Source organism: Poecilia formosa, unplaced genomic scaffold (assembly GCF_000485575.1).
Source record: "Poecilia formosa unplaced genomic scaffold, Poecilia_formosa-5.1.2 Scaffold341, whole genome shotgun sequence".
Classification (NCBI taxonomy): domain Eukaryota; kingdom Metazoa; phylum Chordata; class Actinopteri; order Cyprinodontiformes; family Poeciliidae; genus Poecilia; species Poecilia formosa.
Window position 1 is genome coordinate 645,249 of NW_006800280.1, and position 26,665 is coordinate 671,913.

General features: G+C 37.3%; 2 protein-coding genes across 11 annotated transcripts in view; both read right to left on the reverse strand.

The window, feature by feature from the left end:
* The window catches only part of LOC103153167 (apolipoprotein L6-like), a 9,069-nt gene extending 7,735 nt beyond the window's left edge, over nucleotides 1–1,334 (reverse strand). The window contains exon 1 of the mRNA XM_007573981.2: nucleotides 1,329–1,334. The gene's annotated coding sequence lies outside the window, so the exon portion shown is untranslated. The remainder of the gene's footprint in view (nucleotides 1–1,328) is intronic.
* An 8,933-nt stretch (nucleotides 1,335–10,267) lies between these two features.
* On the reverse strand, nucleotides 10,268–26,577 carry LOC103153182 (uncharacterized). Of its 10 annotated transcripts, none has more exons than XM_016661720.1 (23): nucleotides 26,368–26,577; nucleotides 25,388–25,463; nucleotides 24,577–24,642; nucleotides 24,481–24,513; nucleotides 24,326–24,385; nucleotides 24,171–24,245; nucleotides 23,025–23,084; nucleotides 22,894–22,953; nucleotides 21,194–21,253; nucleotides 20,206–20,277; nucleotides 20,056–20,118; nucleotides 19,840–19,926; nucleotides 18,961–19,020; nucleotides 18,802–18,855; nucleotides 16,891–16,962; nucleotides 16,360–16,437; nucleotides 16,000–16,062; nucleotides 15,099–15,140; nucleotides 13,004–13,081; nucleotides 12,869–12,908; nucleotides 12,739–12,784; nucleotides 11,510–11,924; nucleotides 10,268–10,967 (listed from the first exon to the last, which is right to left on the reverse strand). In XM_016661720.1, the coding sequence occupies exons 2-23, from the start codon at nucleotides 25,457–25,459 to the stop codon at nucleotides 10,491–10,493; spliced, it is 2,133 nt and encodes a 710-aa protein (XP_016517206.1). In that variant the 5' UTR covers nucleotides 25,460–25,463; nucleotides 26,368–26,577; the 3' UTR covers nucleotides 10,268–10,490. The 10 variants fall into 10 exon arrangements, with proteins under 10 accessions (XP_016517206.1, XP_016517207.1, XP_016517203.1 ...); XM_016661721.1 differs by having other exon boundaries at nucleotides 20,206–20,274; nucleotides 26,352–26,577; XM_016661717.1 differs by having other exon boundaries at nucleotides 26,352–26,577.
* Nucleotides 26,578–26,665: the final 88 nt, after the last annotated feature.

Genomic DNA, 26,665 nt, shown 5'->3' on the forward strand with positions numbered 1-26,665 from the left:
ATAGTGATGCAAGAGGTTTTAATATCGAACTCTGGTATTATGCTGCACCTTTTTGTTGACACTCTTTCAACCAAATAGAGAAGATTTTTCCTGACAGGTCAAAACACTCTAACTGTGTCTTTTTTGCCCCAGGATGTGATAATAAAATAAAGCAATGTACAAGCGACATTCAAAACCAAACACAAAAATGCAGAAAACTGGTTTGTCAGTGGATTTTCATTTTGCCCCATTGTTTTCCTTGGTTTCTAATTAATACCTACCTAACACAGGCAAGCCTAGACATCGTTGGACCACACCTTATTACAAAGGCGGAGTGTAGTTGGTCATCGCAAAGTTTGCGTTGTTCTTCTCATTGTAGAACAGTTTGTACGTCTTCTTGCTGTGTTTAGTATTTCTGGTATTTCAGGTTGACTTATTTTGGGCTTGTCCTGTTTGGTTGTTTTGCTTTTTTCTGTTTAGATCTTATTTTTCTAATGTCACCGTCTCCATGTATTTGTTTGTGCTTAGTCATTACTTCTAATCATCCTTCCTCACTTGACTCCAGACTCGGATTCCTGACAGGTGTTCAGCATCGTGTTCAGTTTATATACTTGCCAACTTTGCTCCGTTTTTTGTCATACCTTTCTGTCCAGTTCCTGTTAGCTTCCAGTAATCCCTAATGATCATATTTTAATTCAATTAAGACATTCACTCCAACCTGCTGATCATCTTGTATTTGGATTCCCCTAGATAGGTGAAGTAGATGCTGAGACTTGTACTCAGAGATTTAGTAGAACAAGAATCCCTGGTCTGCCATTCTCCACCTCAGCATCTGCTGCCATCGCAATCGTTGTCACATAGTTGGATCATTAGATTTTCTAATGATTGGGTTACACCTTCACATCAAACCTGAATCCTAGCATATACAGCCTAGCCCACATTCCTATGCCCCATCATCTAACCAACAGTCATGAGAATGACAATACAGATGCTGCTAATCCCCCATCGCCCCGATAATATTCCCAGAGTTCCCAGGAAGGATTTAGGAAAATTAGGTTCTCCATGTTCCTCTGTTTCCCAGGGGCTCTGAGAATTACAAGCCTCTCATAGATTCTCTGTCTTCTCAGTCATGTGAGTATGTTCTAGACAATGTTAGGTCACTTCTCCATTGTTCAGCCTCACTGTAACTGGTTAATGTTTGGATTGGTTATACCCCAGTTTGGAGCATCTCCATTTATGGTCTATTCCTTAATCTTGCGGCCGTGAATATAGCCAAGAATGTGGGCAAGGTGTGACTGTGCAAAATACTTTCTAAATAAGGTTTCCAGAGAGACTGAGCAATGGAGAACCTTGAGGTTGTGGTTTTGATGGACTCAAGTAAATTTGCCTCGTTCGGATCGGCACTTCTCTCTTCGTTTGTATTGTAACACTAGTAGGCTTGGTTAACTTTAGAAGGAGCTTAGAGTAGTGAAGGAAGATTGACAGGTTTACTTTTTTCTTTCCTTGCTGTTCTTTTTATGCTACAACAAAAAGAAAACACAACTTTTCATTCCACAATGAGAAAAATAATCTCATTATGACTGTCATGGCTAAGCCATGAGAGGAAACTAGTCAAAAGGAACAGGTTTAATCCACACACAGCATGCATGTTCATGACTAGAGCTTTCCACCTCTTGGTATTGTTCTGCCAGCTTATTGTACTGAAATGCACAAAGATAACTTTTCCACTTAAAACTACTGCTTAAGCCTTTACACATGGGTGTCTCAGGGCTTTAAAACTTGAGTCACATGGGGTTTTCCACATAATACTATCTCATGACATTTCTTAGATTTTTTTTTCTCAAATGCTGATTTTTTTTGCAGTGACTCTGTGATTGCTTTAAAAATTCTTCCTTTCGCCACTGTTGCTTTTTCTCTCAATTGTGGTTAAAGGAATATGAAATAAAATAATAACATGTATTTGGTTGGCATTCACTTGTATGGAAGCAGTTAAACAACAAAACATGTGTAAATATTTCCATTAACACCTGTTCAGTGGAAACAGACCAGACTGACAGGATGCCTGACTCCACCACACCTTGATGGTGCTGTATAAAGTATGAAAATACTACTGTTAAGTATTTTCATACTTTATACAACTTTAGGCTTTGGAAATGAACAGCTTTTATAACTCAGCTCAAAAGCAGGGACTTGGAGCACATATCAGTTTGGAGAGGACAGCTGCAACTTTTGCAAACATATTTATGTTTGTTAATAAAATATTGGTGCTGACTGATTATCATAGCTGATAGAACACCTGTTTCCACTCTTGCATAGACCACACTCACACTCATACTCAACCCTTTAAATCTTTTCGGTTTTCCACAAACTGTTGTATCCAGTTATTTCAAATGATGTTATTTTTTTAGCTTTGAATTTTTTGTTCTTCATTTGACTTCTTCTGTTTTTTTGTAATCAAAGTTTTCAGCTAATTCCAACATTTATACTCAAAATAGGCATTATTTCTGCTAAGATTTATAACCAGAAATTTAGTACATTATTGGTAAAAGTTGAGGCATTTAAGAGTATTGTCCATTTGTACAGTTTTGTCAATTCTGTAAGATTTCAGTTTGTTCTATTTCCTATAGCTGATTTGAACTCATTCCATTGAGACCACACTCATGCTGACACTGAAGAATGAGTATGAGAAGTTTCAGTGTACACCTGTTTTTTGTTTTTTTCTTCCAGCTACATTGCTTGCACTCACTCTTAAACTTGATCTAGAATCATCAGTTAACTTAACCTGACCACATGTGTGTGCTGTGGAAGGACAATGGAGTACAAAACACATATTGTTTTCCCTGTCACCACATCATGAGCTGGATTAATGTTCATATGTCAATTTTTGAACGTAACAATGATGTGTTCCAAATTTGCAAAGATGAATCAGCCCTAAAACTTTTACAAGAAACATTTTGGAAAAAAAAATGTGGATAGTCTGCTCTGGAAAAACATCATCTTCTTATGAGTGGAATATTTTCTAATAGCAGTGTGAAACTGGTGTTTTCTGATGCTGGTCCTTCTTTTACATGCTTTTCTGCTTCAAATTCCTGTGTTTATGTTGACAGATAGTTACAGTGCTTTTCCATAATCAGACGTCATGCTTGTGAGTTAATTCATTGCTTTAGGGAAGGCATGTTAAGCACAGAGCAACACCTGAAGGCACAGGGTTGAGAAATGCTTGACTAGCCAACTGCTTGTGAACTCCCTGTTCCCACCAACATTACAAATAAGTTCAAATTTCACTGTTTCTAATGAAATTTAATGAATCGCGGCAGCAGATTTAAAAAAAACAAAACAAAACAAAAAAAAAACAATAAACAGTGAATCATTTTAAAAATCTAAATAAAGAACATTCAGAAGAAATATAACAAAGACTTGGGAGCAGTTTGACAGTTTGTATCCACATTTTGCTACTTGTCAACTTCCAGCCATTTTTCTCTGATAAAAAAATAGCATATACATATGTATTTAAAACATGCCAGTATATCTTTCATCAGATAAATAATTCAGATTATTTATATTATTTTTTATGAAGTTTATAAAATTGTATACTATTTTCACCAATTGTGGTTTTGATGTTCCGGGTGTTGTATTCATTAAGTATGAGAAATTACCTGGATAGCAGATATTTACTGGTGTAACACACCTTCCAGTAGGCTACTTCTGGAAGACTACTAATTTTAACATTTGTTCCTATCGGCAAATGTGAAACATTGCAATAAACTCAGTTGTAAAACATATTGAACAGAGTAAGTCAGTGTTAGTCAATTGAGATTGAGAGGCCACATGCTAATCTCACCATTTTATCCCATAAACCAATGCTTGCATACCAAATGGAGTATAGGTTAATGTTAGTCAACATACTAGTGGTAATCCACAAGCTACTGATAGCATTTTAGCTAACTGTGGCATTTTAGCCAAGTTTGATTTATATACTAAGGTTTGCATACTGAATGGAATAAGTAAATATTAGTCAATATGCTAGTGATAGCTGACATACTTATGGTAGCAATTAAGCTAAGATTAGCACTTTAGCTACTTTTCGTATTAAAGCTAAACTTAACATAATGAATGGAGTAAGTCAATGTTAGACAATATGGTAGTGATAGCACATATGGTTTTTATGTGCTAAAAACACATGTGCATTTTAGCTAACCTTATAATTTTAGCTTATAAACCAACATTTACATACTAAAGGGAGAAAGTCACTGTGAATAAACATGTTGTAGGAACAGCTCTTTATTTTTCTTTCTCTTATCTTTGTCTTTTCATATCCAAAAAGTCGGATATGAAAAGAAAAAGAAATAAAAAAATATATATAATGGCAAAAGTTTGAAAGGACCAGCACCCAATAACAATAAACAACAATACGACTCAAGACAGCAACAATAATGTTAGGAATATTAATCATAAAATAATATTCAGTGCAAGTAGCCTACATCTTTTTTGATGGGTGCGGTAAGGGACCTGAATGGTGGATAGGGGGCGCTGGCCCAAAAAAGATTGAGAAACACTGCTCTAGACTCTATAAGGACAAAAATATTTAACTTTAAACATAACAGTTGTGTGCTTAAGTATTATTTTATCATTCAAATAAAAGCACTTTTTATCTGTATGCTGCCACATTACATTAATGGGAAAACATGTTCAGTATTTGGTTTAAAGGAGACCACTCATCGAACGCATACAGCTATCTATTAATATCAGAACAGTTAATGGGTAACTTTTGCAATACATTCTGCCTTAACTGGCCTTTTGAGGATGTTTGTGATCTTGATGTGGCCCAAAACAAAAATGAGTTTGACAACCCTGCCTTAAAGCATTGCTAAGCTTTTTTTGTTTGTTTTTCCCAACCAAATATTGTAATTCTACCTTGATACCAACATGCCACATGAGATCAGCCTTGCGCCTTATTTGCCCAAGGCTGGCCTGAATATCGTCTTAAACAAATATAAAATAGCAAACCTCAAACAACTTCTAGTTCCTCATAGTCAGTCTCCAACTTATTTATGTAATTCTGCCATTCTTGCAGGTCATTCCATCAGATTGTTTGCAGATGAAGACTGTTTTTATTTCTCCACCCCATTCGTGCCCCCATGTTGTCAAAGCAATAACAAATTAGCATGAAACTAAGCAACAGTAGTGAAATTGGACAGACCTGTCAAACAGCAACCATTGACGCAAACGAGTGTCTCTCTGACAGGTTGCCTTTATTTCAACATTGGTTTGTGACATTCCTGCAATTCTTTATGTGTTCACTTTGCATGTCTTGGTGATGTGCTGTGAGAATGTTGACACCCTTGTCATACAGCACAGTTTGACTAAGATACAAAGTACATAGATGACTTCATCAGATCCGGGTTGTCTGTTTGGCTGCATCAAAACCTGCTGGGGGGGAAGGAATGTAGCAAGTCAGTCAGCAGAAAACCTGCACACTTTTCCCTTGACCGGCAGGTAATCAATAGGTCAAACATTTAAAAACTGGCTTTTGTGTTTATTCATTAAATATGTATAACTGAAATCTCCCTCTTCAGTAAATTGAACCTAGCAGTATGTTCTCTATTGTATCTTCTTTCTTTACATAAAATTGATGAGTTTTTTTGTTGTTGTTTTTTTTACCAGTTTCTTTTCAGGATTTTCTTTTTGTAAACATTTCAATAAAGAAAATGTGTTGATTTCCTCTTATTATCAGAAGATACGCTATTTTGTTTTGAAGGGTTACTTAGTCCTAAATGCAAGCTGAACTTTAAGGATGTCTGGGCTGAATTCTGGGTACTGACCACAGTATGTCTATCTTGTGAAAATAACTTGTTCCAGATGTCTTAACATTTCCATTCCTTTGTGCTCTTCTGAAACTACACATTATGAGCGTCCAAGACTTTGAAGAATTTAGTCCTGTCGTAATAAGGAGAGGACACTTATATGTGCAGACGCAGTACCTGTGAGATACAGACGGGATACAGATACAAGGAGAGGCAATAGGAGTGAAATGGAGAGTCTCACGCAGCTTTGTTGCCTTTGAGTAAGGACCCTGAAAAGTCCCTGCATCTCTTGTTTTGCAACTGACAGGCGACAGCTGAAAGCACTCCAGTAAAGGTGTGTATGCTTCTCTGGAGGGACATTTTTAGAATCTCCAACTCCCCATTTTTTTCCAAAGTGCACCGAAGACTCGGCAACATTTCCATGCTTTCTACCTCTTGATTGACAGAGATCATCCTCTGTAATTCAGATCCTGCTCAATATTTCCCTCACCACTTTCATGGCCCCTGAAAGGCAAACCCTGCCTGGAAAACATCTGCATATCATTCAAAAGACATCACCTTGCTGATTCCTACATGCATTTCTGAACCCGTACTGACCGATCTTCATAAATGTGTTGTCATGACAGTCTTATGACTAGCAGATCTCTCTCGCACGGTAAATTGTTTGTATGCTTTGTTCCAAAGAATGCTGCATCTGCATTCATGGTGAGAGGTGATGTTTGACAATTAAAGGCTTTGGAGTAGAAAAAACACACCACGCCCTCAAGGTCAAGACCGACATGGAGCCATGGAAATTTCTGGTACCACAGCTTTTGAAAGGCCAAGACATACATGGTTCAAGCACTGTTTCACAGTGAATTTTGGATCTGGTTGACTGGGCTTACCGTTCCAGCTTGTAACTGTTACCAATGACACATAACAGAAGCATTGTCTGCTTTTCTCTCATCTTTATCTTTATCTTCATTGTCTTTACCTTCCCCCCTGTCCTCTTGTCTGTCCGTTTCTCCCTCATCCTCACTCCTGGCCACCCCTTCATATCTTAAGGGGTATTTAAACTTCTGGTTTCAACTGTAGCTTTTGTGGTTCTAAGCAAGTTTTGTTTAGGTTGCCCTTGTTTAATGGATGCAATTTTTGCCATATTTATTACATTGAAATAAGTATATTACAATGTAATATACTTATTACTTTGTAAAAGTTAGCAAAAAGTTTTGCTAACTTTGCTAAAGTTTTCACTCTTTGAGTATATATATATTTTTTTTTATAAAAACAGTTAAAACAAAGAAGCCCGACTTAAAAGAAAGTCATTCTGATATTAAAAACTGAAATGCAAAAGAAACCAGTTACATTTTTCTGGAACTTTTACGTACGCATCAGGTTTGACACTATGCTTCCTTTTTAAAAAGCAGTGTTTATTTCTTCATATGGCCTATTGTTTAATACAGTCTAGTTATTGTAAAGAACAATATGTTGCCTTCATTTGTTTACTTGTGATTGTACTCATCAGAATCACTCCATGGTTTTGTTGTCACAAAAGTCGGAGCCCTCTCCCTCAGTCTAGAGCTGAAGCACTGCTTTGTGGGTCGTACTCTTGACAAAGCCGAGGGTAAAAAACACAACCCTGTCCTAAAGATATATGGCAAATGGAAAGTGTAACTATTCACTTCAGCACACACAAAGAATAAACCAGTCAGGCTGGCGACAAACAATGTGGATCACATAAGTCAGTGAGTGGTCCAACCTGCTTTAGCACACATATCTCGTTCTTCGCCGTCACCTGTCTCTCACGTCAACATGGAGCATTTCTTGGCCCGGTGCCGCTTCATGTTTGCTTTTATCAGTTCTCATCTATCTTAAGGGCACCTGGCACTTCGATTAGAGCGATGTTTACATTGTTTGGGTAATTCCGAAACATTGACTTCATTCTTCACACATTTTTTTCTTCTTTTTTTTTTTTTTCAAAAGTATTTGTTGCAGTGACTGGGGTCAATGTCCTGTTGTTGAGGCCCAGTTGTTTGACTCTCACCTGCTGCCAAGACAAGTCAGCTCACATTAGTTTTTTGAGATATTTTCATACACAGGTTGACAAGGTGACTGAGGTATAGAGAAGTCTTGCCCCTGTGCTTATAAATGTGTAAAAGAGCCAAATGTTTCCGTTTGTTTGAAGCCATTTTTAGAAATGTACTGTAAGCTGTCGCTGTCTTCATTTCAAATAGAAGAAATTTTTAAGATTTTAGGATCTAATTTTTCAGAAACTTTTGTGTTTTAAACTCTAAGATCTTCTAGTGTTTATATTTAAAATTTTATTCTGATGGGCCACAGTTTACTCTCATCAGCTTACTGCAATGTGAGCATTTTTTTAAACATATTTAGTTTTCACCAAGCACTGTTTAAATTGTAAAATTTTACCAAGTGTTTGTGGTCTAGTTACAGTACAGTTGTAATAAGACAAAACTTAACTTGCAATTAACTTTTCAGGAAGATATAGGAGCTTGTTTTAAGTCAATAATTAATTGGTACTGATGAATAAGAACTAGTTTCACAGGCAGATTTTTTTCACTTGTAACATGGTCTTGTTATAAGTGAAATAATCTGCCAGTGGAGCTAGTTCATATTTAATTACATATTAAGGACTTGTTTAGTTAAAAACTAACTTACAAGTAACGTTTTAGAATATTATACAAGTTTGTTGTGTCTTATTTTAAGTGTACAAAGATATTTGGACTAGAAAGTAGACCAAAAATACTTTTTGTGTTTTTGCAGTGATAAATAATGACACTGGAGTTAAATGTTTTAACTCCAGCTGTATTCAACTCATTTTAACAAGTTCCTTTATGATATTTCTAATTAAAAAATATGAAATTAAAATAGGATTTTTCAGAATTTTATGCAACTCCTATTGTAGTTATCACTGCCGGTGATGACAGTAATCTAAAGATACACATTTAATGTAATTTAAATTACAGGGCACTCGCCTTCTAAAGTTAATGAAATTTGCACCTAGCACACAAAAAAAGGTAGATTTGATTGAATTAAAACCAATCTTAAACTATATAAACAAGTTTGTTTGGAGGTTCCTATTGGTTATTTAAGACATGAAAGGCCATTTGCATGAACAAGTGTCCATTTTGCCACGTAAACACCTTGAACGGGTTAGTGCAGATTCTTTCATTACTCACACCCACATGACCGACAAAAGAGCAAATGAGTTTTTCTGGAACTGGAACTTCCAATAAAGTCTATTCTATTCTATTCTATTCTATTCCTTTTTACTGTAACTTATCTTCTGTTTCACTGAAAGGCAGATTTTCAGCCTTTCAGTGGAACCCATTACAAATGAAGTCGTGATCTCTACGTGGTTTTAGTATGATTAAATAAAGGAAAATGGAAAAATAATGTTTCCTTAATAAAAGACTAGATTTAGTTATTCCATAGGGTTTAACCGCAACACAACCACAAGTTTGAGGTTTCAGTCAGCCACCACTGAAGATTAGATTTATTTATTTTTTTTAAGTACAGTAGCTGAACTGCAGGTATTAACAGTAAGCACAGAGATTGGGAAGGATAATTTGAGGTGTGAATACTTGATTGACATAAACACAAAGTTTTACTGTCCGACTCAACCTGCTCCAACTACAGGAGAGTAACAGGAATGAGAAAAAGAAATCCCCAAAGTGGCTTTTAAAGGAAATGCATGAACTATGTTTGAGAAGGAAGCTATTAAAAAAAAAAAAAAAGAAAACTTCCTGAATTTTGTTGTGATCATCAAGGCTGAGATTTGTTTTTGTGCAATTTTTTTTTTTTTTCCCCCCATACGTTTGAATTCTCAGTGCCCACAGTTATTCTCCAGAATCACCTCTATAGTTCAATAAAAGTTTACATTTTATTGAGTTTACATTCAGCCAGTCTCAGTGGAACAAAGTCTGTTGTCAATTTTTAAACTTCCATTTGAACTTGACAAGTTGTAGCCTCCTTTTCCACCAACCAGAAAAGTCAGCTCTGTCATCCACACTGGGTGGGGTTGAGTGTACCGTCTTCCATCTGGACTCAAGTGAGGGTTTTTTCTTTAAAATGATCAGTTTTATGACGTTTTGAGTGATAAGTGTCACCTGGTTATTAACACGAGGGCGCCAACTCTGTTTTTCAACAATTTTGCAACTAAAAACATTCCTTTTCTTTGGCTATGATACAAAACATCTTAGTGACCGTAATTACTCATTATTGGCTGCATTTTAACTTCCTTTGTTCTATGTTTTCCAGTTTACTGTTCATGCTGAAAACATCTGACAGAAATTTTTTTTTCCCTCCAGACGTGCTTTGATAATGCGGCCCTTCCACATTTTTTCAGGCCTTCATGCTGGCATTGCGGCGCAAGCACGCGGTGTTCATGCAGCGTTTACTGGAATATTTTCTGATCAAAACTGGTCTCCTCGTGTCTCTACTTCCTGGTTTCAGCCATCCACATGTTACGTCATTAGCCAAACATAAAATACAAATAAACCACTTTTATTAAAGAGGAAAAGGCACACATTCAGAATAATTACAACATTTTAGTCAAGTATATTTAAAAAGAATCTAGTAAAATATTTTTGAAAAAAGTATCTTTTCAGCAACGACTGGAAAAAAAACTACCAAAGCTATTGCCCCATTTTGGTTTCTTTGTCTTCTTAAAACCGGGATGCTTGATTTTAAATACGTAGCCACCACCCCTCAGTCTTCAAGTTCAATAAGCTTCTTCAGGTCAGACTTCAACATCTCCTCATCCTCCTCTTCAACCTCCACCTCTATCCCATCCATAGTTTTTTGCAGCTCTTCTTTGATTCGGTTCAGCTCCAGCAACCCGTCCTGCAGGTCCTTACACACCTCTCGGATCTTAGTGGCAAACTCCGTCTTCGCGCCCTTTTTCAGCTCCATGGAATCCTTCGCCAGGAAGAACACGTCCAGAGCCAGGAAGAGGCCCGACATGACTCCCGTGGTGACGCTCATGACCTGCGCGGCTTTAGCAGCGCCGCCGGCGACGCTCAGAACCTGGACGGTGCTGATCAGGCTTTCCGTGTTGATGACTAAAGCCTTCCCAGCCCGACCGCCCTCCTTCATTACATGTTTGACGTTCTGATTCAGGTGCTTCTTCGAGATGCTCTCGGCGTACTTCTCGAAGTTCCACTCCTCGAGCGTCTCCATCCCTTCCTGAAAGGATCGCAAGTTTTGCTCTTATGAATCGGCATCTGACACATTTCTAAACAACTGACACTAAGAAATCATCACACAAAAAGAAAAACTAATATACTTGGGCAACCGTGCATCAAAATAAAGTACATTTCTGCCAAAAAAAAACAAAAACAAAAAAACAACCCTCAACTGTCAAAATTTCTAGGAAAAAAAACTCAGAACACAAGTTGAAAGTGATCAACTTTTTGAATTTGGAACATTTTTCAAAAGTTGAAAATGTTCAAGGAAAAAAAAAAATATTGTAAATTTCTGCCAAAAACACTTCTAGAAAAGAATTGGAAATGTCTGAGTTTCAAGAGTTGAACATTTTCAACTTAAAAATGTTCTTAATTTAAAAAGTTTAACATTTTCAGCTTTTGGAAATGTTCTGAGCTTTTTCTAGAAAATTTGAGGATTGTTTTTTTTAGTGGAAATTTACTCTTTTTTTTTAAATCAACGATGTCCCCAATACGTCGTCATACTAATCTACTCCAACGTCTAGAATGTGTACACGTTCTGACCTGTAAGAACTCCAAGCAGTCCTTGATGTCCTTAATTTCATCCTGGTAATCTTGGATCATCTTCTCCACCTTCTTGCGGTCGGTCTTTGAATGCAATGTGTCCGTGATGTTGGCCGAGGCAGACGTCAGGCCGCCCGCCGTGGCGATGCCGATGCCCACCGCTGTGACGATGAGCGACGTCCCCGCCGTGAAGGGCGCCAGAATGAGCCCGGTGATGGTGGTGACTGACCCGGCGACGCTGGCCACCCCGCCGCCCACGCTGGCCGTCACCGTCTTCTTGTGGAAGTTGTCTGCCAAGTCGGCCAAGGAGAGGAGTTCCAGGATTCGCTGCTGGAGGGAGGCGCCGCGCTGGTTGAAGAAGCGAACAAAAAGACGCGCGGCCATGAAGACTCGGTCGGCGGCTTGTTCCACCACTCTAATCAACAGAATGAAAAAAATAAATAAAAAAGGTAAAGGAAATGGCAACTACAAATATGCATCTTATGTAAGGTTGAAATTAGGGATATGCTAATTGCCAAGTTATCTAAACACGGTAGAACAACAACAACCTATTGTCTTCACTAAACGCTTTCCCACAGCGTTCTGCGGATTTGTTTAATCAAAATAATGTAATACTTCAAAGTTTTTAGTGGTTCTCCATCAGTGTTTCTCACTGTGGGAGAGAAACACTGGTTAACATGTTGTGCTGCGTTGTTTATTTGTATCGTATTGTCTTAAGTTATGTTTCCTTCTTTCATAGAGTGTTAGGGTTTTTTTTGGGGTTTTTTTCTTAAGTCTAATCTCATCTACTTACAGTATCTTACTCATTCTTGTATTTTATTGCTTTTTTTTTTTTACCTCCTGGCCATGAGACTACAAATAGCCTTTTGGCTAAATGGCATTTCATAGCTCATGAATTGTCATGCGTTTGATTAAACTGTCTCCTTTCACATGCATCCAATGAAATTAGGTTTCATTATGTTCCAAGCAAAGGTACCAAATACAGTTCTGACACACACACTGGATTGGGACTCTCCATATAAACAGATGCCTAATTTGAAATGTATGATCATCAATGGAGATGATTAGAAAAATAAAGCTATAGAGACAGCTATAGAAGAAACCATAAAATGAGAACATTTAAGCTGCAGTTCAAACAAGTATTGTCTTAAATTAGCAATTTCTTGCTCTTCATTTTAAATCATAAACTCAAAAAACTAAAATCCAACATGCTCATTTGTTTTACATACTCTTCAGCATCATCATTCTGGTTCGCTTCATTCCACTCATCCCATCCTTGGAGTCAGAGAAGACAAAAAAAAAAGTTACCTTTATGAAGTTTCAGCTGCAGTGAACAAAAACTACTGAGAGCAAAGCTACCTTCAACAGTTTTCCACCATGAGAGGAGGCCTTCCTCATCCTGCAAATAAATATATATATATTAAATGTTTTTCAGGATGCGTCTGGCTACTCAAATATAATCAGTGAAGCGTAGATCAAAAGAAACAGGCGTACGTCCAGAGGGTCCAGTTGCGTTCCTTCACCAGGTACTGGTACTTCAGCCAGCTGTAGTGTTTGAACTTCAACGTCCTCCTACAGCAAGGATAACATATTTTAGAGTTAATTTTAAAAAAGACCAAATGACAGACGGCATCAAAAAGATTCAAATGTCCAATTCAGAAATGATACATCTTAGTAAAATTGTCTCTCCAGTGAACTCATGTTTTATCATGTCAGCTCTTATCAGATGATTGCAGTGTTCACCCTGTTAATAACAACCTAAATGTAAATGCATTGATCTACTTTCCTGTCCTAATCTGATTTTTGTGAGTCTTTATTCCAGAAATTTTTCTCCTTATTTATGCATTTAGAATTCAGTTGGCTTCTGTTTATTTATATGATGTTTTTGTGAGGCAATTTACAAAAAATAAAATAAAATCACTTCTATTCAATTGCATACATTCCAACTGATCCTAGTTGTCAAACAGTGCAGTAAGTTTTACTAATCAAAGTAGTTTCTATTTAAAGGAAACCCAGATTATTGCACACTGCTAAAATAAAATCTTAAATGATTTTGGTCTAGTTTCTAGTGCAAATATCTTGGTTTTGTCTTTTTTCTGACTCCCAAGTAATTTTTCAGTAAGATGTAGCAGCTTGTTTTAAATAAATAATTTCTTAAAGACAAAAAAGTACTAGTTCCACTGGAAGATTTGTTTCCCCAACTTATAACATGGGAAATATGAAATAATTTGCCAGTGAAACTAGTACTTCAGTTTCGATATTAAGAAATTATTTACTTAAAAAACAAAAAAAAAACTCCCATCTTGATGAAAAGTTACTTGAACGTTAGTTTTGTCTCATGTCAAGTGTGCAAAAAAAAAAAAAAAAAAANTTTTCTCCTTATTTATGCATTTAGAATTCAGTTGGCTTCTGTTTATTTAAATGTCTTTGTGAAAAAAAAAAAAAAAAAAAAAAAAAAAAAATCACTTCTATTCAATTGCATAGATTCCAACTGATCCTAGTTGTCAAAACAGTGCAATAATTTTTACTAATCAAAGTAGTTTCTATTTAAAGGAAACCCAGAATATTGCGCACTGCTAAAATAAAATCTTAAGTGATTTTGGTCTAGTTTCTAGTGCAAATATCTTGGTTTTGTCTTTTTTCTGACTCCCAAGTAACTTTTCAGTAAGATATAGCAGCTTGTTTTAAATAAATAATTTCTTAAAGAAAAAAAAAAATACTAGTTCCTCTGGAAGATTTGTTTCCCAACTTATAACATGGGAAATATGAAATAATTTGCCAGTGGAACTAGTACTTCAGTTTCGATATTAAGAAATTATTTACTTAAAAAAAAAAAAAAAAAACTCCTATCTTGATGAAAAGTTACTTGTACGTTTGTTTTGTCTCATGTCAAGTGTGCAAAAAAAAAAAAAAAAATCAGTTCAGCTGTCCTTGAGTGGAAAACAAAAACAACTTTTCATGTGATGATCTTCATGCGTGATATCCACTTGCCAACAGGAAATGCAGCAACATTTCCTGACAGGAGCCCAATGACCTTAAAAACGCCGTGGGATGCATTGAGCTCATCGGGTTATTAGAGGACACAGTGACTTCATGGGTTAATCCATTTCCCTTTTCTGAAACTGTGCTACAATTGCCACAGCTCATACAAAGTGACTAACAGTTTTAGTGAAGACAATAGGTTGTTGTTGTTCTACCGTGTTTAGATAACTTGGCAAGTGGCAGGGTGAGTTACGCAATTGCAGCCAGTTGCCAGGAAGTAGCCCTTTAACTGGATCGACAAGAAACGCATTAAAAAAATAAAATAAAAATCCCCAACCAATTCCCAAATCTACTCGATAAAAAAGACAAAATAATTTTACAAAGTGAAAGCAATGACAAGTGCTGCTAAAATATACACTTTATATCCGTTGCTTTGGATTTGTTTGACATAGTGTTTGATTTTCGTCTATTGGATGAAATCACTTGAAAGGAAAAAAAAAAAAAAAACATTAAAAAAAAACTTGCGAAAACTATGCGACTAGCTCAAGGCGAAATCGTGATCAACACCTACAACATTTTTACAACTTTCACATTCTAAACTACAAACCTGAGGCTGTGCCTGAGCATCTGATGATGGATTTGCAGATTCCTGTAAAGAATAAGGAACATGAATGTATTGCAGGATAAAGATACTGGATTATCAGAAAAAAATACAAAAAACGAATGAACAGTCAAATTGACTGGTGCCTGGAAGTGGCTTATTTTATGCATTGCCAGTCCTAATTAGTGATAAACTGAAATCTAAGTTTTTTCCATACCTTTATATTAACAGGTTACCATAACGGCAGCATTAATGAGGGACACGACTCAAAAGCTTCTTTCCAAAAATCACAGGATCTTAATCACAGGATTAAGATGCCTTTTTCACTACGTGTATATCTTGTTAAAGGATCAAGGAGGTTAAAGGTTGCAATCAACCTGCTGTTACACTCAGTGTGTGATTGTTACAGGCCATTTGTAACGTGTACGTGAATCGCATGCTTTCTTGTCATTAAAGCGCTTCGGTGGCGTGCGCTGAGGCAGAACAGATCCCTGAACATTTGTTTTAGTGTTTTAGAGTTTCTTCAGGAAAAGCTGTGCTTGAAAATAGAAGAGAAGCAAACATTTTGAACAGCTGATGAATTCAAAATGTTAGTACTGTGATGCTTCCCACATCTGTTGAACTTTATTTTAAGTGTATTTTTTTTCCCCCGAAAGGTTCATGGATAAGGTGAAGAATGGAATGACTGGGAGAAAAAGGTAAACAGTAGCTTCATTCATTTGGAGAAAAATCTTTCACCTAGCCTAGCATTGCTTTAGCCACACACAAGATCCTCCCAATTTCAGCACCAGAGCCACCTTTTGTACATTGTGTTATGTCAACTCCAACAAAAAATATTTTTAATGATGATTTTTGTTTGTTTTAAACTTTCTAAAATGTTGCTAGGCGGCCAGAAACGTATACACACCAACTTTACCTTGGATCCAGACCCAAAAAACGATTTGGGAAGAATTCTTTTGATAATGAAAGTCTGAAAGACAAAGACACATTCAAATGTTACTTTCACAACTAGGTCCTGTTATGCTATGGTGCATCCAGTGCTTGTTAATAATGGCAGTGAAGATTCAACTTGACAAAATCCAAACAGTCCCCACTGTGTTATTCTTGAAATGACATGAAAAATATCCTATTATTATTATTATTATTCCCAGTGTTAAGATGTTTTTCCAGATAATCTAAAGAGAACCACATGGTAGGAAAAAACAAACACCACCACTACAAAAACTGGGGTTTTCATAAAGATTGGGTAATGTTTATGGTGACCAACCTTAGTCCTTTTCCTTGAGATCTCTGTTGGCTGGTTTCCCACCTCTGGCGTGGTGTCAGCGTCTGTGTACCAAATAGTCTGGAGAGGGCAATGGATTAGTTTGTTACTCGGGCCAATTTAAAATAAGTACATATATACACACACACATATATAATGTAATTGATTTTATTGTATTCTCTAAATAAAGGACCTTCAACTCTGGACCTCGAGTCAAAAACACCTGATATAAATCAACTTAGGTAACACATTCCCTCACTGTGTTACCTGAGGGAATGAATATTCTAAGAGAAACTATTTTCCCAAAAGACTGATGAGATACCTACACCCTCATATCAAGAACTGATCATTAAAAAAACAAAACACCTCTATCAAATAACATTGCTTCCAGTAAGTCAACACCACCACCATGTGATTTTTACCCAGTCACATGCTTAGCATTGTTGTAGCGAGACATCAGACTTCTATTTTTACATCTGAATCTATGACGGATGACAAGTCACCCACTATAACGACATGTACATCATAACTTACATGTCTCTCTATAGCGCTGTCGTCTAGACTTTCAGAGCTGCTGGAGTTCTCACTGTGTACAGCTCGCTCGACCTGATGAGTCAGAGTGAAATACTGAGTCAACATCAGTTCCATTAGTTAAACAGAACAAACTACACACAATATTGATGGACGGGATCCTAATGTAGTAAATGCAAGCCATTTTTGATATACAGGTACAGCTCAAAAAAGACACCTCTCTCCTGTCAGAAAGCAAATATACGTTGTATCTGAATTCAATATATGTTGAGTGAAATATTTTAAGCCTTTATTATAGCTTACAGGATGATGGAAATCCAAAATTTGGTGTCTCATGTAATAGCCAATTTCAAAACCACCAAAAAAGTTAAGTATTAATGATCTAGTTTCTAGTGCAAATATCTTGGTCTACTCAAAATGAGACAGCATTAACTAGTAAGTGACTTTTCAGCAGGATATAGTAGCTTCTTTTAAGTCAACAATTCTTCATATTGATGAAAAAGTACTAGTTCCACTGGCAGATTATTTCACATATAGCTAGTATATCAATACTAATGCATCAATGACTTAAAACAAGTTCCTATATCTTGTTGAAAAGTTACTTGCAAGTTAGTTTTGCCTTATTTCAAGTGTGATAAGATATACGCACTAGAAACTAGACCAAAAATACTCAGTAAGATTTTGTGTTTTTGCGGTGAAAGAGTCAATGTTATGGTCATATTATGGCATACACGATAAACGGGAAGACTGCTGACTGGACAGATGTCCTGAAGACGGTCATAGACACCCTCCACAAGGAAGGCAAGTCACAAAAAGACATTGCAAAAGAGGGGGGTATTCAATATGCCAGATCCAAACATATTCACTGAGCGTTGAATGGAAGTGAGACATATGGTCAGAAATGTGAACAAGTGTTGGTAATCAAGAATCTGTGGCAACTTCAGAAGAAGTGGACTGAGGGTACAGTCCACCGCATCAGTCGAGCAGGGCTGGGGAGAAAGAACTGGACTGCTGCTCAATCGTCCAAAGTTATCTATTCAGATGAACTTAAAGTTTCTATTTTGTTTGGTAACCATTATCACAAAGCTGAGAGGAAGAGTGGAGAGCTATGGAAAATCCACTTTGCTTGAGGTCCAGTGTGAAGTTTCCAGTAAGTGATGGTTTGGTGTACCGTGGTATCTGCTGGTGTTGGTTCACTGGGTTTTCTGAAGTTCACAGTTAAAGTTGTCTTACCAGGAAGTTTTAAAGCCCTTTTGTGTTTCCTTATGCTGAAAAATCTTAGCTTTCCAGCAGGAATTAGCACCTGTCCAGACTGCCAAAGGTGTCAAAAGCAGATCCAATAACTGTTCTGAATTGGCACACAATGTGATCTGGGCCTCAGAGAAGATGATGAGAAACACCAGACCAAAAATGAAGATGACCTATCAAAGCACCTATTCCATCTCAGCATCGCCACAGGCTGATTGCCTTAATGCAACGCCACATTGATGAAGTGATTTATGCAAAAGGAGCCCTAATCACGTATTAAGTGCACAAAAATCACCTTTTTAGAGGCTTAATATTTCTGTTTATACCTTTTTTTTATTGAAAATTTTCTGAGAAACTGAAATTTTTCATTAATTTCACACCATAATCATCAAAATAATTTAAAAAAATTAAAAGGTTTTACATTTACACCATGTTTAATAACTGTATACACCAGTTTCACTTTCTGAAGCAACAGTAAAAATGCTGAACTTTGACAACAGACAAATTCTTTGAGGTGTACCTGTACGTGGATTTAACTTTCCAACGGTGACACACAAAGAAAACTTAATGCGTTAAAGACCTTCATGAGGTCATAAAACAGCTCATGACTGCTGAACCTTTCATACTAAGCTAAATGTCATTTGTTGCTTTCTCTGCTATATTTACCTCTGTCATATCAGACGGAACAGGTGTGTCAGTCTCACAAGCGTCATCCGTCACCTGTGTCAGCAGAGATCAGTGAAAAGTTAAATAAGGTTAAAAATGTCAGAGGTTTATAGCTTGTGAAAACTGGTTCTTCTGATGTGAAGTTGATTAAATCTTTACCTGTGTGCGTGACTTGAAGGGGTTTACTTTCTGCATCATCCCTTTAAACATCCCGGGATTCTACAATAAAAACATAAAAAGATACTGAATAAAAGAAATGGATCTGCTCCCAAGTTTTGAAATCACGTCCTTTGGCAACACCTAGTGGTTATGCCAAGAATGACAGACAATACTCGTCAAAGTCAAAATCCATCTTATTAGTTTCCCCCCAATATGGCTCGACCATAGTCGCCAGGTTGCAGATACACATTAATATGTTATGAAAGCACAAGGTAGAATATGCTTAGTAACAAAATTCAAGTAAATTAAACTTATATGGTGTAATTACAAAGGGACTTTTAAATATTTATTCCTATATTTTATGATTATGACTTAAATCTAATCAAACCACAGAACATCTTCATTTCATTATTTTAGGTTTTTATTAGTCTTTTGTAATATTGAAACTTCCTGAAAATCTGAATTTTGGGTTTTCATTAATTGTAAGCCATAATAATCAAGATTAACAAAAACAAACACTTAATGTCTAAATTATGAGGTCCACATTTAAAGTTGAATGACTGAAATTTTCACTGATATTCCAGTTCATTTATTTGTACCTGTAAATGCATCCAGCAAGTTTCAACAAGTCGTAGTTTGAAATCATTGCATTGTGCGCCATCTTGTGGTAACTATAAATATTACACCATTAGTGTAATGCTCTATGTAAATCAGAGCAGAAGTTTTCTCCCAATGAACTTTCTTCTTAGATAACAGTTGTGCATCTGCCATTTTAGAGTTTTGTCTATGCCTCTAGTTCAGCCCCTTTGTATCACTTTTATGTCAGGAAATGTGCATTTAAGGTGCAGATCTAAATAAATCTTAGTTCTTTGCACCAACCTGCTTCTCTGGCACATTGTTGTTGTCCGTTAGGCTTCCAGAGGAAGAGGAGTTGTCACTGTGTAGAGACCGAGTGTCCTGAAGGGGCTGAAATGAAAGCCAGAGAAAAGCCAACAGAGAATGAGGAGGAACTGTGTGTAAACAAGTTTCCAAATGTCCCTCTAGGTTTCCTAGACAGCCAGACACCACATATCAGGACTTTTTTTTAAAAAATACCTTGGGCTGGGAGGATTTGAATGGGTTGACTTTCTGAATCATGCTTGACATCACCCCTGGATTCTACGTGATGAAGCATTAGAACCAGATTAGAATCGAACCTCAGCACAAACAGGTTATCTGGAAAAGACGGGAGAGAATGCAGCTTACCCGTTTGTCTTGAAGGTCTCCGTCAGACTCCTGTGTGTTTGCAGGGTCACCGTGAGCATCGCTTTTGGGCTGCTTTAAACACAAATGAGAAAAGAAATTAGATACTTTAGTGCAAATGCCCCACAGAAATCCTGGTTTCAATCAAGATGGGAAATTTCTAGCCGTTACGCTTGCAAAAAGTGTTTACACCACTGAACTTTGTCCACATTTGTGATGTGGAAAAGACAGTGTTCAATAGATTTTATTGGGCTTAGGTAATAGGTCAGCACAGCACTGCATAGATGTGAAACTGTAGGAAAGGGATTCATGGTTTCACAAAAAAAAAAAATGTTCAGCCCCCTTTACTGTGATTCCACCAAATAGAGTCCACTGTAACCAACTAGAGAGGTTTACAGTTCAGGTAGGAGTTGTGAACTCCATAAATCACAAAACAAGTGGCTGGAAGAAATTTTGTAAGAATTCCTACTTTCAGTTTACCTCAAGAGAGACATCCTTAGATACCACTCACTTCCATGGCTATATAAACCATATGAGCCGCTTTTGATTTCACTTCATCTGAGAGGTTGCCAATGCACCTCGCAGATGCAAACCGACATCCCCTACCCATGTAGACTGTAGAGAACAGCCTGACAGAATAAAACCATTATAATACAAGTCAAAACGTTAAGTCTAAAACCTATAAACTCTGTTGTAAACAGGAGCACAGAACGTCAACATGAGCATTTCAAAATATCCTCCGTTCTGATTCTCAAGAGTTAATCATAAAGAAAGTGAAATAAATGGAACAGGGGCTTTAACACAGCCCTGAGGAGCACCTATATTAATGTGCTGTTGGTTTATGAAAAACAGGGAGCGAAAACAAAACACTGAATGACAAAATGATAGACAAATTAAATTTAGAAGTTAGCAGACAAGGTAAAAGTGCATCTAGAAAGAGTAGAAACATGAACATCTTTCCAGGATGCAAACCAACTGAACTAGTCGATACCTGTGCTGAAGACTTGAAGGGATTCACTTTCTGCATGGCTCCTTTGAACATACTAGGACTCTGCAACACAAACACAGATCAGCCAAAGAAACTAGTCAACATCTTCCTGGAATCTCATTATCAAGACAGCAGCTTCTGTTGGGGATCTTTTATTAGCGCAACACAATCAGCACTTTGTTTAGGCAACATCAAGTTTCAAAATGTCTCAGTCAGCTGCTTTGATTTGCCAGCAATTTAGGCAGAGCCATGCAACCTGGGGCGGAATTAGTCACCTTTATATTTAGTTTAAATTTATCAGTAACCTCAAATGAATTCCGAGAAATTTAATAACTGGAAGTTGCAAATTTCAATGAAACCGCCGGTCACGCAGCATGATCATGGTAAGACTTATTCACCGACTCAGTAGGCAATCGTTTTTTTATTTTGGCCTTTAACGATGACTTGTAAAACTGTTTATATCTCTTGAATCTTTCTACATTTTGCAACTTTATAATCACAAAACACAAACTGTCTATGGTTTTCTCAGTCAGAGTGGAGGGATGGAATACATCTGCTGAGCTGTTTATGGACGTCCTAGAAAGTTGTTTTTTAGGCCTCTAGCAGGTTTTAATCCGACGCTGAACAGCCTTCCTGTCGGTTTAATAAATGCATCTCCACAGCCAGATGCTTCCACTTCGTTTACAGGGTAAACAAGTTGAACACCGATTACCCTACAAAACTGGGTGATGTGCTTTACTAGTTTGGTTTTTCAACCCAAACAACGTTTTGCATGTAGCCCAAGAGGGTTAATGTTGACCTCCTTCGACAACAGCACCTTCTTCAACATTTGCTGTGTCAAACATGTAGGAGACACACGGTAACATGCACCTGTGTCTAAACAACTAATTTTTTCAGAACAGCTTGAGGCTAGAAACTCTGTTCCTACATGACTGGAAGCCAGTGCATAAAGACATGTTTACAAAAACATGGATGAGTGAGTCTGGTGTGGAAGAACCTGACTGGCCCCTATACAGCCCAGATCTCAATCCAATAGAACACATTTCAAGATGAATTAGAGCTGATAATGCAAGGCAGTCTTTCTCATCCAGCATCAGTGTCTGACCACACATATCTGATTCTGAAAGAAAGAGTCAAAATACTAATGAAACTCAACCTTAAACCTTCCCAGAAGAGTTGAAGCAGAAGGTGGGCAGGCATTGTATTAATCCTTAGTGATTGAAAATAGGACACAACTTGCTATAAAACGGTTTTAAAATCACAAATAATTGTACTTTGCACGGTGAACTCCACTCTGCAGACTCACATCTACTGTGACGTCTCCTAGTCAAATACAAAGAAGACGGAAGTTGTTTGGCTCCAACAGTGAATTTTATCCAATAAAAGCACCATTTTTAACAAAACATTATTAAAAACTAACATTGACATTTGGTTTTACAAGAAGGGTGAACTATACGTTTATTGAGTTGGACCTTCAGTCTTAGTTGGACCAAACTGTTTAAAGAAAAGTATGCTCCTAAACGTCTCACTGGTTAATATGCAGGAGGAACAAATAGGACATAACGTCTCATTCAAAAGGAACAAAAGAAGAGCTATAGCTCCCAGCCAGAGTTAGAAATGGGTGTGATTCTAAATAGGATGTGGGAAAAGGAACAAAGACCTGAAACAAAGGACTTTGGGTTAAGTTTCAGCAACTTCCCTACCTGAGACGAGTCTGGGCTCCTTTCTTGTTCCAATGAGTCTGAGGATGGAGTTTTAGGCACCTGTGTGAGAGAGCAAGCTTAGTGGAAACTTTGCCGTCTGACACAGATCAGAAAGACAGGACTGTAGTTACCTGGGAGGTGGACTTGAACGGGTTCACTTTCTGCATGACTCCTTTTAGCATCCCAGGGTTCTGGAACAGAAGTGACACGGGCATTTCCCCATCTACCATGAAACTTCACACACAAAGCTGTTCTGATTGGCCCAACAAGGTGTGTTGTATAACACTTAACCTCTGGAGCACACATTTTTGTTCTCAACTAGAAAACTGAGTACAGGTGGAGCCTACTTAGAAATGTCAAATATATTTTAAACTAGGAAAACTTCAAGCCTTAAAATGATGAAGCAACCCACAATCTGCCTTGCCATTGTTTTTTATTTTTATAAACATGGAATTTAAATACACATTTTTCGAAACAATGCAGGATATACTGTGTGTGCCATTGTGTTTTATATAAAAATTGATTGTTTTGAAAATAAAAATAAAAATGAAAAAGGTGAATGAGTCATCCACCAGGACTGCAAACATTCAAATCTTGGCATCAAGGAACAACCAAAGGCTCAGAGACAGGAAAGAAAGTCAATTTGCATTGCAAAGCAGTTAGTGTTTGCAATTTTGTACATTATTATCACAATAAATCCCTCAAAATATTGTGTTAACAAATTTAAGTTCATGTTGTCCACCCCTAGTCCTCAGTTTCTTTAAGAAAATATGTAAAATGACACCCCAACTATTCAAATGATATATCCATATTGTTAAATTAAAATATAATGAAAACAAATTAATAACATAAAAAGAAGAGCTGGCAGTTTGTTAAATTCAATGGATTTCCTATTTGTACATTAAAAATTCCATCCATGCCATTTCACTAAATCACAAGTCAGCATTTTATTTTACAGGTTTGCATTTTGTCATCCGTTTTGTGCTGCTTTTTTATACCAGTCTTATTACAGTATTATTCCATCTCAATGAATTTGGAGTCAAGAGACATTCTTCCAAACGATACCTAGACAAGTTAGCGCAAATCCTATATATTTTTTATTTCACCTAGCTCTGAAAAGTTCAATTAGAAGAGGCTTACTGGTGACACAATGATAAGATCTCCAGTTTTCTGATACTGATTTGAATGGAAAACAACCTGACTGAGTTAGTAGCCTGCTTTCTGAACATAGATCCTCGTGCCTGTTCAACAAGACAAACAAAACAATCCTCACTCACCTGTGTGGAGTCTGTTGCCTGTTCTGACGATTCAGAGGAAGAAGTTTGGCCGACATTCGATGACGAAGAGGTCGCCTAAGTAGAAGAAACAAGTCAAAGTTATGCAAGTCAAAGAGCTATTGGTTACTCATTATATGAAACCTTTGTTTTTCTACCTTTGATGATGACTTGAAGGGATTGACCTTCTGCACAACCCCCATCACTCCCGTCTTCTGCTGCTCCCAACGGAAACAACAAAACCTCCATGAATTAAAGCAAACAGAGCTTACCGATTCTCAATTAGAGGCTGAATAGATAAATGATATTGGACCTTTGTCTTTGGGTCAAGATCATTTGTGTTTTCCTAGAAGAAATGAGGGCTGTAAGTTCACTGACATCATATTTACAATCAAGTTTGAACATTTACCTTTAGGGCTGCATTTGATTCAGGATCCTCCGTTTTGAGGCTGTGTCTGATGGGGTTGTCCAGCTCCTAGTAACGCATAAAAAAACCTGTCAAGCCTGGTTAGGAAGTTATTGTTACAAGTGAGAAGCTAACCCTGAGTTTAATAGAAAGGTGTCAGAACATACAGTACGTTACAGACAAGTCAGGGTACCTATGGTAAACCTTCGTCTCCTCTCCAACAGTGCCAACAATGGGCAACAGATGAAAGTAGCCTGATCTGATGACCCACGTTTGCTTTAGGACATGTGGATGGTGGGGTTCATGTGTGTTGCTAGGGAACACAAAGTTCCCTAGCAACACAAAGTTTCCTAGCATGCTAGGGAACTTTGCAGGTGTGTTGCAAAGTTCCCTAGCATATGTAAGCAATATCATTATTGCTTACATATAATGATATGTAAGCAAGAAATCAGAAACCATATGATGGATGATTTAAGGAAAGTTCGGGTAGGAAATACAGATGCTGCTGTCCAAGCAGCCAGTTATACCCTTTATGGAAAGAATCACAAATCTGAGAAAAAATGTAGAATGGCACATGACTGAAAGAACACAACATAAAATTTGAAGTAAAAAAAAGAAAATAGAAGTGTTTTGTTGATCATGCAACATCAGCTTGCAATGCTTAAAAGGATCTGCTAATTGAGGTCAAATACCACACCACACCTTCCGGGATCTCTGCAGCCCTTCCTGGCAGCATTACGTAGTAGTCATAATGTTACGCCTTATTGTTTCATGCAAGAACAAGTACATAAGTTATTGTCCTGCATTTCCTCACCTCTTTAGTGGGTCTTGGAGGAACCACAGGAGTCTGGGCAGGTGACCCCTTGTCTCTTCTGAACATGTTCATGGTGCTGTAAGCAGAGGTGAGCAGTAACGAGGTTACGTTTACTTGAACATTTTAGGGGGAATATTTTACTTTTAGGTGTAGATTTTACTCTTACATGAATAATGTTAGCAGGATGTATCACTTGTCTTATTTGAAGAAAGTAAACTTTCTGGCTGATGTACCTGCTATAAGTTACTTAACTGAACCAAGAGCAAACATGTTATGGAAAAATACAGCAGGTACAGACACCTACAGTTTGCTCAAATGGAGATTTAGATATTGCATTTAAAGGAAATTGATTTAGAAGAGTGTTTCTTGTGCTTAAAATGTGTCATTTTGCCATTCATTGACATTTTTTGTTTTCCATTGTAGGGTTTAAAATACCAGAATTTGCATATAGCTTTACCTTTTTGTCTTTTAACATTTTAAAACATTAAAGCAGATGTTACTCAATACTTCAGTAGCATTTTTGCCTATTTTTTCTACCTACCTAAAGCTGTAAGCATGGCACGATGAGCTCAAAACAAATCAGCATAAGCAAATACAGTTTGTTCTTCCGGCTTCGTGTTCATGACAGACACATTTACATGCACTCAGACTTATAGTTAAAACTAGAAACATAAACTGCCTGTGAAAGTTTCGTGAGGGGCGTGACGTAGCGGCGAACAGTCTAGCTGACTGATAATGTCACGTTGTAACTTTCTGCTAATGAAAACAAAGGAAACAGCTCTTTAAACTGAATACAACGTCACCTCTTTTTTTTAAAATCCCCAACCCGCTTTCGTAGCGACCTTTACATTATATCCAACGGAATACGGGGCAACAAAGAAACAAAACTGAGCGAAAAGATACCTCAGCCGTGCAGTCAGACAAAAAGTCAATAAAAGCCGGCTTACAGCAAAACAACACGAACCAGTTGTTGAACTTGCCCAGCTCAGCTCTTCACTTCCTTTTCCATCCTCGCCGAGCAAATGAAGGAGACAAACCGGTTTGACCAAAAAAAAATGAGGTGGACCCAAACAGGAGTCACATTACAGACTGAAGAAAATATAACATCAAGTTTTAGCTGCATGACGACAAACAATAAGCTGACTGTGAACGAGTCGCCACGCCCGCTCAGCTGTGGAGAGCTCGCGGCGGTTTTAAAGGGAATCACCTGTAGGGGGCGTGGCTTATCGTTTACCGCGTGGGTTTCTCTTTTATCGTTCGTCAGGATGAGTAACACCA